The sequence below is a fragment of the Notamacropus eugenii genome, chromosome 5, assembly GCF_028372415.1.
Source record: "Notamacropus eugenii isolate mMacEug1 chromosome 5, mMacEug1.pri_v2, whole genome shotgun sequence".
NCBI classification, from domain to species: domain Eukaryota; kingdom Metazoa; phylum Chordata; class Mammalia; order Diprotodontia; family Macropodidae; genus Notamacropus; species Notamacropus eugenii.
The window spans coordinates 3,822,699-3,842,716 of NC_092876.1; the positions used below are offsets into that span (position 1 = coordinate 3,822,699).

The 20,018-nt window shown below is 42.6% G+C and overlaps 2 protein-coding genes across 2 annotated transcripts in view; both read right to left on the bottom strand.

The window, feature by feature from the left end:
- LOC140508183 (uncharacterized) overlaps nucleotides 1–20,018 on the bottom strand; it is a 79,550-nt gene that overhangs the window by 30,204 nt on the left and 29,328 nt on the right. The window lies entirely within an intron of this gene.
- LOC140503150 (zinc finger protein 74-like) lies at nucleotides 19–16,369 on the bottom strand. Its single transcript, XM_072606968.1, has 5 exons — nucleotides 16,355–16,369; nucleotides 12,995–13,237; nucleotides 6,167–6,293; nucleotides 4,179–4,265; nucleotides 19–1,107 (listed from the first exon to the last, which is right to left on the bottom strand). The coding sequence occupies exons 1-5, from the start codon at nucleotides 16,367–16,369 to the stop codon at nucleotides 902–904; spliced, it is 678 nt and encodes a 225-aa protein (XP_072463069.1). The 3' UTR covers nucleotides 19–901.

Below are 20,018 nucleotides of genomic sequence, written 5' to 3' on the forward strand. Positions count from 1 at the left end.
TCATGACAAACCCGACCCTTTCATTATTATACTACCCTCCCTTCTTTTATTAGAAGTAGGAAGAAGTACGTTGTGTAGAAAGAAAACATTCATCTCTGACATATGAATTGTTGCTTTCACAACCAAAGAAGAGTGTAAAAATTCATAAGAACCGCTCGTGTCTTATATGAATTCCCCCTCTTGCTAAGTTAATCTGTCTTCTAACTGGGGCATAAATGAATATTGGTTGCCTTATGATTTTCTGATTCCCCACTATGAAGGATGCTATTTTTGTAACAGAAGCAGCCTTAATATAGAATAAAATACCGATCTACACATTCTTTTCAAGGGACAGGATCAATTTAGAGAGTATGCCTTCCTTTAGAATTGAGAGACACAAACTTGCTAGAAAGATGAGGTGAGTCAGTGTTATTCTTTACAGCATGCTTTAAACATTGGTGTCATATTCATAGCATAGGTGAATTGTTCAGGGAAAGACAGACTGAGAGATTATTGGGCTAACATAAAACAGTCTGTCAATGTTTCAAATCTATGCATCCTTTATAAAGGCTAAAAATAAAACGTTTTTATAGTGGCAGAATTAGGTCCTTTTCTCCTTCCGTGTTATAGTTTGCTCTTGTTTATTTCACTGATTTAGGTAAAAGAAATGGCTTCAATAATTATATAATCGTTTCCGATTTTGCAAGTCTATGGAAACTTTGTATTATTAAAACGAAGCTTGTAAATTATCTACGACAACAGAAGAAGAGAAGATTACACTTCACTCTGAATGCTTTTCCCCAGATCACATTCATAAGGTTTCTCTCCAGTGTGGATTCCCTGATGTTGAGTAAGGTCGGAGCTCTGTGTGAAAGCCTTTGCACATTTATCACTCGTAAGATTTCTCTTGAGTGTGGATGCTCTAATGTATAGCAAGACTGGGACTGGAACTCCAAGCCTTTCCACATTGATCACACTCATAAGGCTTCTCTTCTGTGTGGAATCTGTGAAATGCAGCACAGATTTGTCTCCCAGTGAAGTCACAAGGAACAACCCTTTCCTCATGAACTTCTTTCAAAGAAATGCTGAGTTTTGCAGTACCATCTTTCACTTCAGGTCTAATCTCTCCTGTAAGACACAAACAATAAGGCATATATAAAGAGACCCAAGTACACACATAATTATAATTACAATTATAATTCCTTCCTCCCTTGGGGATAAACTAAGTTATCTGCATGCTACTTTCTCAGGCCAAGAGAAAAGTCTTCAAAGTTCAATGGATGAAATCCATCATTTGAAAATGCCATTAGCTCACATCTGCAGGACAATTTGATTTTAAAGAAAGCTTCACACGCCATCACACTGGGTCCTCACAAGTATCCATGACACAGGCAGATCCAGCATTCTCATTACATTCATAGCACATACCATGAGTTCAGAATGGTTGAGTGACCTGCCCAATAACTCAAGCCACTGGAACTTGAACTCCAACCCTGCAAATGGGCATGCTGTGACCATGGTAGTAGATGGCCTTTCAAACTATTCCACTATCTTTTGTTTTGTTTTCTTAAATGTACATTTTATTATTGCAAGGTAACTTGTTCTCTTTCTCTATTTGGATCTTCTTATTCCAGGAGACATAACTATATTGGAATCAGGCCAATTAATAACCCTATAATGAGATCCCACAATAACCCTAAATTCAATGGAAAAGAAGCATCAATCTGTGTGGCAAAATTCACCATTAACTTATTTTGAGAAACTGCCATAGCCACTGCCAGCCTTGAGCAACTACTCCCCTGAGCAGTTCACCGCCACCAACCCTGGGCCAGAGCCTCTGCCAGAGAGAACATTAAGATACACCGAAGGCTCAGCAAATAGTTACCTCTTTATAGCAATAAATTATGTTTAAAGTAGGCACTTTTCTTTTGGACATAATGGTACTGCACATATAATATACAACAGCATATTATAAACATAACTTTTTTGTGCAGTGAGAAACCATGAAATTCAAGTGATTCGTTGATTGTAATCACTTTTCTGTGGTGCTCCAGAACAGAACCCACGGTACGTCTGAGCTGGGCCTGAAAGTTTTGTCATTTTTGGTTTGATTTTGAGACTTTTCTCCCTAATTCTCCTCTTCTTAAACCATTTAGGAGCCTCACTCCTTGTATTGCCTTATATCCCATTGCACATTTCTTTCCATTCTCAAATACTCTATTCCCAGGATCAGCTAAGACCAATGCTCCCCGTATGTTGCTTCCTCTCAAACCATCTCCATGTTTAGGTGCCAGACTGGGAGCTCCCTGACATCAGGGAATGACTTTTCCCTTCCTAAAGCTTAGGGAGGTGTCAAGAAAACTGGAGGTGCTCAATCCCTGCTGAGTGACTAACTGACTGGGCCCAGGGCTGACACCAGGCTGCAGATTCTACCTCAGGCCCTATACTATGGTCTCTTAGTTCACAAATGGAGGTTCTGGTCTCAGCCCTGTTTCTGGTTCTTTCCTGCACCTTATCTCCCATAGTGAGTGACCTCTGCCTAGTTCTAACCCTACTGTGATCTAACCAGACTCATAGTGAAGGTCACAAACACATGTTTCTGGCTCCTGAAGCGTCTCATACTATGGGATACCTGGGTGTTTCTTCCTCCCTTTTCCCCAGACTAAGAGTGGCTGCCAACTCAATGATTCTGGCCAATGATTCTCCAAGGACATGCCAAATATTGAGCCTCAGAGATCAGGGGATGGATACAGCTTGATGATTTATGTAAAACTGAGCCTTGGATTAATTCTAAGTAAGGCAGCAACCTTTGCTACTACTTAGGTGCTACTGAATAGAGAGAGAAAATCACAAAAGCAGGCTGTCTGAGTCCACTACACATTTAGGCTACATAATCTCAGTGTGGCCTGCCTTGTGGCATACATCTCTAACTGACACTCTTGGGGCAGCTAGGTGGTTCAGTGCATAGAGTACTAGTCAGGAACACTCTAGTTCAAATCCCATCTCAGACACTTACTAACTGTGTGACCCTGGGCAAGTCATTTAAGCTTGTCTGCCTCAGTTTGCTCATCTGTAAAATGAACCTGAAAAGGAAATGGCAAACAACTCTAGTATCTTTGCCAAGAAGACCCCACATAGGAGCATCACCAGTCAGACACAACTGAAACGCCTAAACAACAACATAACTGACTCACCATCCCACTAGCCCCAGCAGCTTTGCCAATTCTTTTCATTCTTCCCCAACCCTCCCTTCTGTCTCGCTCCCACTGTCCACTCTGAACTCACACAAGAGAAATTTGCCTCATATTAATTGCATGGAAAACCTTGGGTGCTTGGGCAAACTCCTTTCCCTGTGTAAATCAACCCATTCCAGCATGTCATCTCCCTCAGTATACTGCCTCTCCACCATACCCATTATTTCCCTACTCTTCAGTCTCTGCTGCACTAATGACTCCTTCCATATTGCCACAAACAAAACCATTTCTCCCTAATCCTCAACATACAGTTACTGAAGCCTTTCAACCCAAGAAGTATTTCCCTATGTCTTCCATTTCATAGCTAAAAACTGGACGCACCCATTTACAACTGGTGTCACCATCTCCCCATGTGTACAATGCTCAACCTGGATTCCCTGCTAGAGCCCACCTTCCACAATGAGTTTTTCCAGTCCTTCACTTTAGGGCCTTCCCTCTCCCAATGAGCTCCAATTTGTTCTGTTCAAAACAGGTTTCTACAATGTGGTTGGCATGTTGTCAGCACCCCCACACTCTCCCCTACACACCCAATGATGAGCTCTAGGACAGCAAGGGATGTCACTTCTATCTCTTTACCTCCCTGGTGCTTAGCAGAGGGCCTGGCACCCAGCAGGCACTAAATAAATGTTCAATGTCTTGAAGGACTATGAAAGAACCCAAAATGCAAAGCTTAACCCCTTTTGCACTTTCAGGGGAGCTCCTGCCACCAAATTCCTAACAATGACATTTCATGGGATCAGAGACTTATCACTGGAAGAGAGCTTCAAGACCCTCGTGTACCACTCCCTTATTTTACAGAGGGGGAAACTGAGGCTCAGTGGTTCAGTAACTTGCCATGGATCCCACTTCTAAAAAGTATCTGAAACATTACAAGTCAGGTCTTCCACCCCACACATATATGCTTCTTGTAACCACACCTCTCATACCTGCTTTCCTCTCACTCACCTGAATAGCAGCTCCTGAGGCTCCAGCAGCCAGGGTGCTCCCTTCCCTCCAAATAAGAGATCAGATTTTCTCTGGGAACTGGCAACCCTGTGCATGTGGAATCAGGGATGAGGATGGAGAAAATCTTGTAATTTATTTCCCTTTAGGGAAAAGAGTATGCATGAAATGATAGAGAATCACTCCATTATGTTCACAGATATCTGGCTTATTCTCCCATTAATGCTTGTAATGCACGTAGCCCAGAATAGGATGTGTCAGATCAGCCTTGAGCTCCAGCAAAAGGGACCTTGCTGAGTCAGCTTTGACCCTGGCTCCTCCCCTGCTCCTCACTCTTTGAAACCTATAAAAACCTTGTTCCTGTTCATTCAGGGAGTCTTTGTCTCTGCTGGTGACATTTTCCTGCTGGGGAACTCAGTGAACGTCAGTTAGTCCGATTCTGATTCTGGGTCAGTCTGATATTTCTGCCAGTGACAGGGGCCTGCAAGCAAAGTCACAGGATGGTTCCTAGAAGTCCTCAAGCAATGTTTCCATAGCATTGATGTTCGGAGCATTGAGAAGAGGTGGGGAGAATATCATGGAGCTAATTTAGAGTCAGAAAGTTTGGTCTTGGTGGCCCTTCTTCATAGGAGGATGGACCCATTGCAAAGCTTCCACCACCAAGAAATTAAGAGGCATAAATTATGGTATATGAATGCAATGGAATACTATTGTGCTATAAGAAATGATGACGAGGAAGACTTCAGAGAGGCCTGGAAAACTTATATGATCTGATGTTGAGTGAAAGGGGCAGAACCAGGAGAACTTTGTGCACAGCAATGACCAGAGTGAGGGAGAATTTTTTCTGGTAGACTTGGAATTTCATTGCAATGCAAGGACTTAAAAAAATTCCCAATGGTCTTTTAAGGCAAAATGCCTTCCATACCCAGAGAAAGAACTTTGGAATCCCATCGCAGAATGTAGCAGATCATTTTCTTTGGTTTTACGTCATGGTTTCTTATAGGATTTCTCCCATTCATTTTCATTCTTCTACACATGACTGTACTGAAAATGTATTTAATATGAATGTATGCGTAGAACCTATATAAAATTTATGCCGTCTCAGAAAGGGAGGGAGGATGTAGAAGGAAGGGATGAGAAAAAAATAATCTAAGTTATATGGTAGTGATTGTGGAACACTGAAAATAAATAAAATTAGTATAAAAAAAGAAATTAAGAGGCAGCTGGCAGAGCAGTGGAGAGCCCTGGGCCCGGAGCCAGGAAGGCCAGGGTGTCAATCCAGCCTTAGACAGTTAGGAGCTGTGTGCTCCTGGACAAGTCATGCACCCTCTGTTTCCTTCCATTTTCTCAGATATGGAAATGGGGATAATCATATCACCTAATGACATCATATTGTAAAGAGAGCACTTGACCCAACAGCTGGGGAACAGCAGCCGAACAGAAATGCTGACTATCTTCCTTCCTTTCCCACCATCTGGGCTGGAATTTGGGGCAATGGAAAGGAAGAGGAAGGACAAACGTGCCCTACCAGGCACAGCTGGGAGCTGGGAATTACAAACTGAGGATTCTCAAAGAAGAATGTACTAACCACTTGGCCCTTCCCAAAGATTAAGAAGGTGCAGGGCAAAGCCATGTGAGTAGTGCACAGACATTGGGCAGATACAGTTCATGTCCAGGGAGAGGCTAGACTACCTGGGATTACTTCCACACCTACCATGTTTCAACAGTGATCTGATTTTGGACCTCAAGCTCCCTAGAATTGGCAAGAGACATCTTCAGGAGCAACCAGGAAACCTCCCATGTTCTCTTCACACAATGTACTGACCCTTTATAGGAAATCCACACACCAGGAGGACCCTGTCTCTAGGATACAGGAGACCAGCACTTTTCCCTTTCTAGTAAGTGATAAATGCTCCAAAGCCAGCACACTCGGGAATGGAGAATATGCTCTTTGATTGGAGACTGAGAGTGGACCAGGGAAGTGTCCTTACCCAGAGAGAGCAGGTTCCCAGCATTCTCCAGCATGACCTCTTTGCATAATTTCTTCTGAGGATGATCTAGGAGGCCCCACTTGTCTGGGGTGAAGTCCGCAGCCACATCCTTGAAGGTCACCAACTCCTAAACCATCAAAAGTCACAAGATTTAGAGCTGAAAGAGACTCCAGAATTTGTGTAGTCTCACCCTCATCAAGGGAGAGGAGGAAACAGAAGGAGAGAAAGGGGATTTACCCAAAGGTCATACCCCTGCTGAATGTCAGAGTCAACACTTGAAATCATAGTCATTAAGAGTCCAACGGAATATTGAGAAAAGCATTTTATGTGGCCAGATGGAATAAAGTTGAGAAAGGTCTCATTATAGAATGTGCATCACTATGGCATCTAAGACAAAGTGTGTGTTTTATCTGAGGTCAGAGGACATGTGGAAGTGAAAGAGAAAAAAATGTGAAATTTCTGTTTTCTCAGAACTGATAGAAGTAATGTGTTATAAAGCAAATTGTGTGAAGAGTTTGTGAGAAGTTGGTAAGCACAGTGTATTCTGGGGATTTGGGGGATTTATGCAGGATTATAGAAGATCTGATTTATTTCCTGTGAAGCTGAAAAAAAGTCTTTTTTAGATAAAAAATGAAATGCATTCATAAGATACAGCAATTACAATCTGGACTGCTGAGGGATCTGAGACATTCAGTTGTTAAAATTAGTTATCTGAAATAGAAAACAGAGGAATCTGAAATAGAAATCTGAGGAACAAAATTTGCAAGTAGATGATTTAACCTCTGACCGTCAAGCTAGGGCTGCAGTGAATAGTTAGGACAGTTAAAAACAGTTTAGTAGATTCTGTTAACTCTTTTCTTCCCAGATTAGTTGAAAGGAAGACAGTGCTAAAGAATAGTAGGGAATTGAAGTTATCCTCCCTGAGAGTAGGGGATGGGCCCCAGCAATATGAGATCACAAGCCAACCAGCCCCTACATTTAGTAAGCCCAGTCTTCTATTTATAATTTTTATATGTGATGGTTTGGAAATGTAATTAATGGCTCTCCTCAAGCTCACTATTGGTGTTACTAACTTGTAGTAGAATTCTCTTGTTTTGGAAAAACTGAGTGACCACTATAATCTAGAAATGGTGTTAGAGGAAGCAATTTTTAATCTGAACTTTACTGGAACTAAAAGATGTTGGGAAAATTGTGTAAAACCAGTTCTGTTGTTTTAAATTTTATCAGTTCTGCCTACCTCGTCTTATAATCTTTTGCTTTTCCTAACTGCCATTTAGAAAACTAGGTATTTTCACCTTAACCTCTTAAAGAGGTTAAAGCTAAAACAATTTGGATGTCATTTATAAAAGTTGTAAGATGGTTAGCTAAGTTATTTGGAGTTACTGTTTTATGCTAAAATGAAAACTCTTAATTGATTCCTGTGAGTGGAAAGAAAGGAATTGAGTGAAAACTTTATATAATGTTCTGCCCATTCAGAACAGTCCTCCTGTATGTTTGGGGATTGGGAGGCATGGGGTCCACGCCAGTTCCTTTTATTTTGTAAAACTGTTAAGGCCCCTGGAAACCATCCATGTGGGCAAGGTCATCAGCCCTAAGAAAGAAACTTGCTTGGCTTATGTGAATTCTAAACAATGAATATGACTTGCTCAGAAGTTGTAATAGATAGAAGGGATTTTTAACAATTGACTTTTACATCAGAACAAGTTTTAAATTTGAGAAGGAAGGATCTTACATGGAATCCCTTATATATGTGTGTCCTGGCAAATCTTGATTGTTTATTGCAACTCCATGAGAATAGAAACAATGTATCTGGCTCTAAGCTGTGATTAGTGAAAATTTGCTGTTTAAGGTAAAAGGCATTTGAGACCATGATTATTTTTGTTTTGAGTTTGAATTTGGGTGTAGTTGTCTTCATTAAATCATTATCTGAGACAAATGCCACAAGTTACTCAGAGGGAATGTGATCCTGTACCGTTAACAGGTGAAGTTTGTATCTGGAAAGGAAACACCAAGGGGACAATTCTAGACTCAATCTAGGATGGGATCCTCCTAGTCAGTTTCCCCATTGTGTTCCTTTAAAAGGGAATGTTTCCCACCTGACTGTTCCTGAGTCTGGCTATAAAATAGATACTGTATAATTGGAGACTTTCACTCTTATCTGAATTCAAACGGAGTTAAGGATGTTTTATCTTGTCATATTTGGTATGTCACATGTCCCTATTTTTTCCTTTTATAGCAAATTTCTGTAATCAATAGCAAGTGTCCAGCAAAACATGTGAGCCCTTTTGTGTAATCTTACTGAAAATTCTAATATTATTTTTATCTGAAATTAGAACATGTTCAGAAATTTACGTAAACTACTTAAGACTCACCTTAAGATGTCCCCATTTTTTAAAAGGATTTTAAAAGCACTAGTGTTTTTCGTGCAATTCCATTATACATTTTTACTAAAGCATTTTGTGATATCTAGGAATTCTGTAATAACTAAGAATTTGGTTTTTTCTAATACTTTGGGAATTCATATTACTTAACAATATTTCTTATACCTACTAAGTTTTAATGAATTTTAATTTTAAAAGGTTTATTTTTGTTTCAAAGTGAAAAGAGAACTCTCATTTCAAAAGGTGTCAAGCAATTTTCTTCATAAAAGTTTAGTGATTTTCTTAACGATAGGACAAAATTTAAAAGAAAAAGAACCACTTTTAGAAGAAACGCTTTAAAAACAATCTCTTACAAAGCCCACTAAATTTTCATTTTCAGCACAATGTATTGATATATTAACATGTAATGATCCATAAAGCAGAAAAGATCTTGCAGTTTTAATAAGCAGAAGTTAAGGTTAGTGTTTGAACTTATTAACAACATAATTTCTAAAGTTTTTCTTCCAGAATGAATATAATTAGAAAAGGATAAACAAGGCTGTGAAACATCAATGAACATCTATTCAGTTGTGAGATTCAAGTTAGAAATCTCTTTTAAGACAATTCAGCTAGGCTAGTGACATGTAATAACTTGTGAACTATCTTGTCTATGGTAGAAATATAAAGGAAAGTGAAGCAGTCTGAATAATGGGTTTAAGAGATTTGGAAAGATAAATAAAGGCTTGATCAAAAATATGGAAACAGATAAGGAGATTGGGGACAAGTGGGAGTCACCCAAGCCCCTCCCGTCCCTAGATAGTTACTAAGTGTATCAAGAGAGTGTGAGGAAGTCTGACAGTATTCTCACACCCACCCCACTTCTAGTCATTTTCTTCCTACTCCTTTTCGGTCCTTGTTTGTTTAATTTCTGTACCAGATTTGTGTTTTCTAGGTTCAGTACCTTCTACTTGCAGATGACAGCTCAGGCTGCATATCATCTTCTTTGTCCAAGACCGTGACACATCACCATCTGGACCTGACCTCAGCCAAGTTCCTCATACTGACTAAAGACCCAACCCCTCCAATGGTGGGACCCTGTGAGGCAGGGACAGCTCTATGTCCAGTCTCAGCAGGAAGCAGTTCCTGAAGCTAAGACCTTCATCCCTTACCTCAAAAGATCTTGGGCCCCATCAGCTTAAGGGGGAGAATGATGGGGTGCTTGGGTGCATGTACTTGGGCCCCAAATAAAAAAAATTGCATTTCTCTTTAAAAATTACATTTCTCTCTAGCCTCAGAATATGATCTCAGACAGTTTCTCCCTGAAGGACACAGGCTGCCCTAGCACCAACCGTTATCTCCTTTCCTCCTGTAGTAGCCAGCTGCACCTACAGAGCTCATTAGTTTGAACGAGCTGTGTACTGAACTGGCTGTGTACTGGGTCATAATGACATTTACTATTCACTGACCAATCATATGCAGTATCCTAGACTTAGACACATCTATACTCTCGATCTTTTGAACGTCACCCTAGATATGAATTCTCTTTATATTATAACAGAACGAATAGAAAATTGCCCCGAGCTGGGATGGACAGCACTTGTCTATCAGAATCTCAGCTCATTAACCCCCCACTCCCTCCCTGCAAAAGCCAAACAATACACTGGGTGGCCCCAGCACCGTGGGACAAACGCATCACGGCACATAAAAACCTACACACAACTAGAAGAAAGAATGTCATACATCTGGTCAGGAGGAGGGTTTGAACCTTGGAACACATCTATGGGAAATCTTCTAGAAGATATAATCCCAACAGACAACAGATTTCTGTTCATAGAACTGTGGAGAGCAATGGCTGCTCTGGAAAGAGTCGGTCATAGTGCACATGCAGGAGGTTACAAGGGAGGAACACTTGCCAAGGCAAACCAAACCTATGTACAGCTGTATTTACAATGTCCACAGATGTTCCTCACAGCAGACAACATAAAATTAGCTCATGAAAGTCAAAGGGAGGGAATAAACATTCTGCAAAAGGAAGGGGTATTTGCTATAAATTGCATGAATTGTACTTGATCTCAATGTATTAATCCTCAATCAGACCCACCTGTAATGCTTATACAACAATCCACCTATACTACGTTCCCTGTTAAAGTAAACCATACTTTGTATCAAAACCAAGGGGAGCAGACATCAGATTTGCTCCAAACTGAAATCAAAAGACAACAAGGGGGCGGGGCTAAAGCGATAAAAGGGATTGGCAGCAATGACGATTCTTGGCATATCGGCTGCGGTTGCCCTTATTGCTTCTTTCGCTACATCTATGGCAGCATTACAGCAATCCACACATACAGCATCTTACGGAAATCAGCTTGCTCAGAATGTATCTAAAGCACCCAAAGAACAAGGAGAGCAGATAAAGAAATTCAGTGAGAACTAGATATGGAAGAACAGTCTTTGTTATTTTTAGGGGATCAGTTAAAAAGTTTGGAAAAGAGGATAGTTATGAAATGTGATTATAGATATGAAAAAATATGTGTAACTCCATCCGTGCACAATGGTCAAACTTCTAATGTAACAGGGGATCAGATCAGAGCCCAGCTTAGAGGGACTTGACATAATCATAACATGACCTGGCAAACGGAAGAACTGGAACTTATTACAAATGATATTGCTAATAGTCATACTCAGGAAACTGATCCGCAAGAAACTGTTAATTCAATAGCGAATTTTGTAAAAAGGCTTAATCCCGTGCACAGTACTGAAGCTCTTACACTCCACTTTGTTCCTATAGCAGTGACTATATGCCTCCTGGTGTGATCATCCCCAAACTACATGGACTACAATTATTTGTAAAGACAAAAGGGCCAGTACTGATGGAGTCCAGAATGTGAAGTACTGTCCTTAAAAAATGAACATGGAAGGGCAGCAAGTGGGTCAGGGTGGGGGTGGGTAGGCTAGAGCCTGTTCAATCCCTGCAGAACACAGAAGGAGAGAGCAGGGCAGTGTTGTTACTGGTTTCAATTTCCTACCTATTTCTGTGAAGAAACATTCCATAGGTAGGGGAGGGCCAGCCTCGGAGACAATCCCTCCTTGTCTGTGGAAATGGCCTCTGCCTGATGTTGGTCAAGTCTGAGGACAGAGTGCACTCCCCTGGGCTGGAATGTTGGGGCTCCCAGGGGCCATTCCCTCTAGCTCCAGGCTCCCTGCTTGGGCCAGGCCTTGGTATTCTGCAGGCTGAGCTGGGGAGGGAGGATCCCAGAGGGGCAGAGTCTTTCCCTCTTCTTCCAGGGCAGGAGGCTGGGCTATAGGGATTGACAGAGGGTCAGGCCTTGCCCTCAGTGCAGAGACTCTAAGCTACAGGAATGGTAGATGATCCCATCCTCTCCTCCTCCTCTTCTGCCCCCTTCTCCTTCCCCACTATCTTTCAGAGAACCAAGGGGCTGAAGGGCTTGCAGATCCCAGATGAGACAAGAGCAGTCAGAACCTCAATGACACCTGAATCAGAGATCTCCCTCCAGTTGGTCCTCTGCCCTCCCTGCACCCCATGTTCTCAACGAACACACACAGAGACAACAGACAACTGAATCCCTGGGCAACAGACTGACTCATAGATCTAGGGAGGAGGGAAGCTTAGGAAGGTGGGGGGTGGGGAGAGCTCTGGGATGGAGCCCCTGGGATAAGTCCAAAGGAAGCTTGAGGCTGGGAGGCTGGAAGACCAAATTCAGTCTGGGATTTAGCCCCCTGGTAGGGGGCCTGAGGGCTCTGCAAGAAGAGGGGGCAGGGATATAGGAGGCCTGGGAAAGGGGAGCCCAGGAAGGGTCTGGTAGGAAGACATTCTACCCCAGCTCATGGCAGGGAGGTCAGGGACACTGCACTGACAGAAGGGATCCAGGGGGATACAGAGCCTGGGAGAGCAGGAGGCCTGTGTCCTGGGGTCTAACTAGGAGCTCAGGAGGACTAGGATCCTCTGGGAGAGCTCAAGCCTGGAATCCCTCAAAGGGAGACCAGTCACCGGGAGTAGTGTCTGGGATATGATAGGGAAGTAGCCTAGGAGCTGTGAGTCCAAGTAAAGGGGTGCCAGGAGGAAGTCTGATTAGTGCATCCAAAGTGGGGTCCTCAGGGCAGGCAGGAGCTTTGGGTCCTTACAGGGGCTTGATCTGAAGGAAGAAACACTGAGTATGGACCCAAAAATGAGGGTAGGGAGACAGGATTCCTGGGTCCCAGTGACTAAGGTTTGAATTTGGGGAAAGGGTGATCTCATCTTAAATCTGGGGAGGTTGCCCCTGGTCATTTGGGAGGTGATTGGGAGTCGGGAAAAGCTTTGGCAGAGGGAAGTTTGTCCGGGAGACAGGCTTAGCGGGGAGAATAGGACAAGGAGGGCACAGACCACGTGGTCAGAGGAGGAGGCGAGCCAGTGGTAGGGACAGCCAGCAGAAGCCAACAGGGCTGGGAGGCGCGAGCTCGGACCTACCTGGGACCTGCACCCACAGAGCTGGCGTCCAGAGGGCAGAGATCTCAGGTCCTGGAGAAGGAGGCGAGATCTCGCCTCTGGGGGGTGAAAGAGGGAGAGATCTCTACTCACAGGGCATGGAGAAGGCGGAGCCACCTTAGCCCAAGTTCCAGTTCTCCTCCAGCCCCCTGGGGAGGGTCCTCCCCCCTCTGCCCGCCCCCGAGACCGTGGGCCGTTTCCTCCAATCACACCCAGAGTCAGGAGCTCCGCCCCAAGCCCCGCCCTCCATCCCGTCAATTACCTTCCTCCCTGGGATGAGCCCTTCCCTGCCCCAGACCCCTCCCAGGCCTCCAAACTCCTCCCCGGGCTCTTATTCCATCAGGGTCACCACCCACCAGGCTGGCCATCTCTCTGAGCCCCTCCTGGTCATCACCACCACCGGATTCCTTATTGGACGAAAGAAAAATGAGGGACTTTGAGGAGTGGGAGGGGGAGAGCCAGCAAGAGACTACCTGGAGATGGCCAGGAAAGCAGGTGATTCCCAGCACAACTGAGTTCTTTTGTTTCCGGATCGAGGTTGTTCCCAAAATGCAGTCACTTGGGTTCTCACGTTTCTCCCATGGCAGAGTGGAATGTGGGCTCATTTCCAGGCAGATCCCAGGGGGATCATGGGGATGTTTGACCAGCTAAGGGCAGAGCCACCCTTAATGTAAAATACACTTAAATGTGGCATGTGAGGGGGTGTGTTTAGGAGCTGAGAGAATGAGAATTAAATGGCAGTGGATCCGAATCACCCCGTTGTCCTCTCTGAAAGGATTCAGGCTGCAGGGCCAAGGAGAAATGGATACAGTGGGTTTATATCTGAGACAATTTGAGATCATCAAGTGAAGGATGTGCTTTGGCAACTTTGTTTCATGTGCTGAAACTGTAACATTGTGTATGTTTTTACTTTGCTTCACATTTTTCCATTTGGGGATCTGGAGGAAATCGTGCTCTAAGTTATGCTCTTAATTTGGAAAATGGTTTCTAGAGGGACATGCAGTTGTGCCCTTAGAAAAGGAGTGGGACCAGCCAGGGGCCCCCCCAAACCCTCTGGAGCCCCCCTCCCCTGAGAAAGGCCTGAAGCCTGGATCGGCCCATCAGGAGACACATTGTTGCCCAGTCTGAACTTAACCTACCATCATGCCTTGCATGCTCTGGCATCACAGACAGTGAACTCCCCTGCATAGCTCTCCATGCATGATCCAGCAGCTTCTAGAAAAATAAACACACACGCCCCCTAATTTTGTTTCTGCTTCTTAGAACAAATTCAGTAATGGCTGACACCCCTCACCAAAGGTTTGAACGAGGAGCAAACAGAATCAGACCGTACATGTACTCTAACATCCTGAACTCAAATATTTCTATTTGTATTTCTTCTTTTCTGACTCCGTCATGCCTGTCTCTGGCTTAATGAGAATAAGTAATCATGTTAACCACTGTTGAGGTTCAGGGGTGGTGGGGACTCTGAAATACCGACATGCTGGGTCCTGCTTGAATGAATTCGACTCAAGTATTCTTAAAGGCAAAGAAAGACAAAGTTTATTAAAGATTCATCACATTGGGTTGACTCATAAGGAGCCCAAGAATTTGTAATGCTTGTGTTAACAAGCAGGCCAGATAGAACCTCAGCTAAACAGTCTCAGCTAGATTGAATCTGAGTGCCTTCATGGAGGTGAGATGGAACTTAAATACAGAAATGACTGTAGGAGGGATCTGGGAGTGGTCTGGGAGTCTAGGGTGATGGGAGAAGGGATTCAGGGAGGGTCTTAAGTAGTCCAAAGAGCACTTCAATGGGGCTGAGGTAACTGGTCAAAGGTTGGAAACAGAGTTCTGGATGGGAATGACGAGTACCCAGAGGTGAATACAGATCCAATCTAGGGAAGATCTTGATGGTTGTGGTCAGCAGCCTGAAGAATGGGGTTTTGATAGGATCAAGGATGGGAAGTACAACAGAGACCTGGGCACAGTGATAATGAAAAGCTTATGGTCCCCAAGAGACTGCCCAAAGATTCAAGGAGACTTCAAGGAGGTTCTCAGAGTCTGTACCTCATCACCATTAGTGAGACATGCATGGGACATACAGAGATATGCATGAGGGTTCATTGTGAATGAGCCCAGGAAGGACAGACAAAGGGGATTTTATGGCTTCAGAGTAATTTCCTCTCCCCCCTCCCTCCCTTCCTGGCTCAGGATGCCTGTGTCAGCCAAAAGTACAGTCTCCATACGTGTTGACCATGACATGGGAAAGGAATTTCTTAATTGAATAGGCTGTAAATATAATAAGACAGGAGAAGTGTGAAAGTGACCATTGAAATGATTAATCTAGGGGGTCTGTGTTTCTTATGTCATTAACATGACTGTACATAGCTTAATATGTGTCCATAACATACCAAGAAAAAGTCCCAGTATTCAAGATAGTGTCCAGATCAAGGCACCTTGTCCTTGGCATTCATAAATAGAAAAATACTTCCAGGCAGCTCCATCTGGCCTACTGTAGCTGCTGACACAGGAAGAGGCATTGACGGATTCTCTGACAGCAAAGTCATGCATGTCTGTCAGGCCAGAACACACAAGGCATTGTGGTAGGCTAAGCTCAGAGTGGGCCAAAATGTCTGTCTCCTTATAGGCCAATCCAGGTTTTAGGTCTTTCTCAGGTGAGGGGGGCCTCAAATTGGTTTGAGGAGGGGTACACATAGGGGATCCCCATTCTGTTTGTTCTTAGGACAAATTATGTGTTAACGGGGAAACTGAATCTGTTTCTTTCTTTGGACCAAACCTTTTGTTAAAGGTTGACAGCAGTTTTTGTTTTCATCTGCATGTTTTGAAATTATGAATTAAGTTGTAAGAGTTTGGATACAATGTTAAAAAACTTACATATTTAATTGGGTATATTTGACTTTAAAATGAACAAGAACTTACTCTTTGAGAAAAGGAGAAAGGACTTTGTAAATTTTTCACTCAGCCTTTCACCCTGATCAAGGAGGCGAAGGGAGGGACAAAGAGAATGTTCAAGAGTCTTCTCCTATGTCAAGGTAGCAGCACCTTGAGGGGTTGGTCACCTTAGGTCAGGAAGGCATTCACGATGGAGCCAGCTTTTATGGGTAACTGTTGTGATGATTTCTCTGTCCCTCTGATGCAGATCTGCCTCAAACAAGCCCCATCAGAATCCACAGATTTTTTTTAAGGCAGGACCCCATGTTTGAGCTCAATACTAAAGCCTGGGCTTCACCTCCTCATTTCTGTGCTGTGGGAAATCTCTCTCTTGCAGCACTGACCCACCACAAGAACTCAGAGCAGAGCAATTTCTCTCCTGACACTGGTTCTCCAGGTGTCACTCACCTTCCTCCTCTCCATGTACTCGGGACCAGCTAAGTCTCGTCAATCTCTGTATTCACCATATCTGTAGGTAACCCAGATTTAAGAGAATATTCATGGTAGTCTGGCTTAGCTGTGAGGGCTAGCTTTTCCCAAAGATGGTAACTTAATATTCCAATCAAACTAAAAATAAACCAAAGTAATTAGATACTAACTGATTTAAAGGTTATTTCCTTTGACAACCTCATCAGCTATGTGTACATTCTGGAAAGTATACTGTCAAGGCAAATGAACTTACCCACTGGATTCAGAATTTCTGTAACCTGTCTGCTGTAACTAATGGTTCCATGTATGTGTGGTGACTTTCATTTCATAAGAAAATAAGAATGGAAAGTGGCTCAGGGACCACAAATGATTCAAACCCAAATAGAGACTCAACAGTGATATATACACTTTTAATATTATACCAATAAAATTTTAGAGGCAGCTAGGGAGCAGAGTGGATAGAATATTGGGAATGGAATCAGGAAAATCTGAGTTCAAATTTGGTCTCATACCCTTACCAGTTGTGTGTTCCTGGGCAGGTCATCTACCTCTGCCTCAGTTTCTTCATCTATAAAATGAAGTGGAGAAAGAAGAAGAAAACCTCTCCAATATCTTTGACAAGAAAACCCCAAATGGGGTCACAAAGAGTTGGACATGACTGAAAACATCAATAAAAATTAAAAGAAAATTATCTGAGAGGGCTGAAGAAAATAAAATTCATTTGTTTAAACAAGAGACCTACAATATCAAGGGGCAAGATGAAAAGCAGTAAGGACAGAGGAACAGCACCTGTGAACCTCAAAGTATAGTACACAGTAGTGTTTGGCAAAACCATGTGGTATTGGTAAAATAAAAGAGAGAGAGGAGAGAGATGATTTATTGGAACAGATTAAATAAGGGAGATTCAGAATCACTAGAACTCAGTAACTCAGTGCTTGATGAAGTGGAAAACAAACCACTTTGCGTAAAAATTATTTGGTTTTAAAAAACTGCTGAGAAAACTGAAAAACAGTTAGGAAGAAACTGAGGATTAGGCCAGCATCTTACACTGGACCCCACAAGACATTCCATATGGATGTTATGTTGTTCAGTTATTTAAGTCATGTCTGACCCTCTGTGACCACATATGGAATTTTTGTGTCCAAGAAATTACCAAGGAAAACAGCCCTGAAGTTGAGAGCCAGAGGGTAAAACAGAAATTAAATGAATCCACAATCACCTCCTGAAAATATTCCCCAAATGAAAACTCCCAGGAATATTATAGCCAAATTCCAGAGCTCCCAGTCAAGGAGAAAAAAGGACAACAAGCCAGAAAGAAGCAATTCATACATCATGGAGCCATAGTCAGGCTAACAGAAAGTGGAATAGCTTTTACATTAAACAATCAGAGGGTGTGGAATAGGATATTCACAAGGCAAAGCATCACATACCAGCAAAACTGAGCACAATCCTTTAGGGGAAAAATGGACATTCAATAAATTAGAGGATAATCAAGCATTGCTAATGAAAAAACCAAAGCTGAACAAAAAATTGATCTTCAAATACAAGACGCAAGGGAAGTATCCAAAGGTAAACAGGAAAGAGAAAATAGAGGAGATTCAATGGAGTTAAACTGTTTATATCCCTTCATGGGCGGATTATAAGTATACCTCTTAAGACCTTTTGGATGTTTAGGGCAATTAGGCTCTGAGGTCTGTGCTCCCTCAATCCCGTGATAAACGCAAAGTGTATGGAAATATTGCTTTACTCAGACAGCTGGAGCCTGACTGTTGAATCTCTGTAGTACTTTCTCTGCTTGTATTTCCCCCTGACCTGGTGAATGTAATTAAAGTAGGTTGCTGACCCCTTTAAAGTTCCTTCCTTTAGAAATTAAAGCTATCTATAATCATATGAAAAAATGCTCTAAATCACTACTGGTTAGAGAGATGCAAATCAAAACAACTCTGAGGTACCACATCACACCTATAAGATTGGCAAACATGACAGAACAAGAAAATGATAAATGCTGGAGAGGATGTGGGAGAGTTGGAACACTAATTCATTGTTGGTGGAGCTGCGAGCGCATCCAACCATTCTGGAGAGCAATTTGGAACTATGCCCAAAGGGCTACAAAAATGTGCATACCCTTTGACCCAGCAATATCGCTACTAGGACTATATCCCCAAGAGATCATAAAAATGGGAAAGGGTCCCACATGTACAAAAATATTTATAGCAGCACTCTATGTAGTTGCCAAAAACTGGAAGTCAAGGGGATGTCCTTCAATTGGGGAATGGCTGAATAAATTATGGTATATGAATGTAATGGAGTACTATTGTGCCATAAGAAATGATGAACAAGAAGACTTCAGAGAGGCCTGGAAGGACTTATATGACCTGATGCTGAATGAAAGGAGCAGAACCAGGAGAACTTTATGCACAGCAACAACCACAGTGTGTGAGAGTTTTTTCTGGTAGACTTAGATTTGTGTAATAACACAAGAACTTCTTACAAAAAAAAAAAAATCCCAATGGAGGATCTCAAGGCAAAATGCCGGCCACACTCAGAGAGAGAAATATGGAAGTCACTCACATATTGTAGCAGATCATGTTTGTGTATGTGTATGTGTTTGTGTATCATGTTCTGATTTGTTATACGATTTCTTTCATTTATCTTAGTCTGACTACATAGCATGACTATAGTGAAAATATACTCAATAGGAAAGTATATGTAGAATCTATACAGAATTGTATGCAGTCGTGGGGAGGGAGGGGGGTAGTGGGGGGTAGGTGGGGAGGGATAAAATCGCAATTGTATGGCACTGATTGTTAAACATTACAAAATTAAAAAAAAAATAAAATAAAGTTCCTTCCTTTTAGAAAAGTAGGTGAAAGCACCTATGCTAGCAGCCATCCTGGGTTTGCTAGGATGCTGGCTGTGGAGTGCATTCAGGGTGGGGTCAAATTTATGTTTAATTACAGAAAAGAAAGAAAAGAAAAGGCTCTAGTTTAATTTCCTGAGAGGCTAAAACAAAGTCTTCTCTAGATTAAACATGAAACAGATTCATAAGACATACTGATTCCATCTGGACTGAACCGAGGGATATGAGACTTTCCAGCCAAGGAAGAGTTATCTGTTGTTAGAATGAGGGCTTGAGGCTACTCTAGGTATGATGTCTCATGGCCAAAACATCTTACAGTTTTGCCTTATGATTGCTTTCATTTGTCAATAGAATATATTTCTTTATTATAATAGATGATTCATAATTTTTGCTGTCCTTTATGCTCTAAGAGCACAATGACATCACTATGTCAGGGTCAAGGTACAGTGACCATGAATGGTCAGACTAATGGGCCCCTGAAGGTTCTACCACAGGTCAGGCACAAAAAGTCCATATGAACATTTGGGATGGAAATGGCTTTAAATCTGCACATCTCCCCATTCTTTTGAGCTGCTGCAACTCTCCTTTGCTCACACCGCATGGCACATTCTTTGATGTGGGCAGGCCATGTTGAATGGTCCTTTGCCAAGGTCTCCCATGTCTCACCATTACAAAGATCTTCAGAGAGACCTAGAGAATGCCCTTGTATCCCTTCTTTTGACCACCGTGTGAGCACCTTCTTTGCATGAGCTCTCCATAAAATGGTCTCTTAGGCAAACAAGC

What these genes read in the sequence shown, in the direction of transcription:
- LOC140503150 (XM_072606968.1), bottom strand. An exon ending in TGGGAACCTGCTCTCTCTGG is followed by an intron (nt 4,266 to 6,166) that starts GTAAGGACACTT and finishes CCACATGCACAG; the next exon opens with GGTTGCCAGTTCCCAGAGAA. An exon ending in CCTCAGGAGCTGCTATTCAG is followed by an intron (nt 1,108 to 4,178) that starts GTGAGTGAGAGG and finishes TGTGTCTTACAG; the next exon opens with GAGAGATTAGACCTGAAGTG.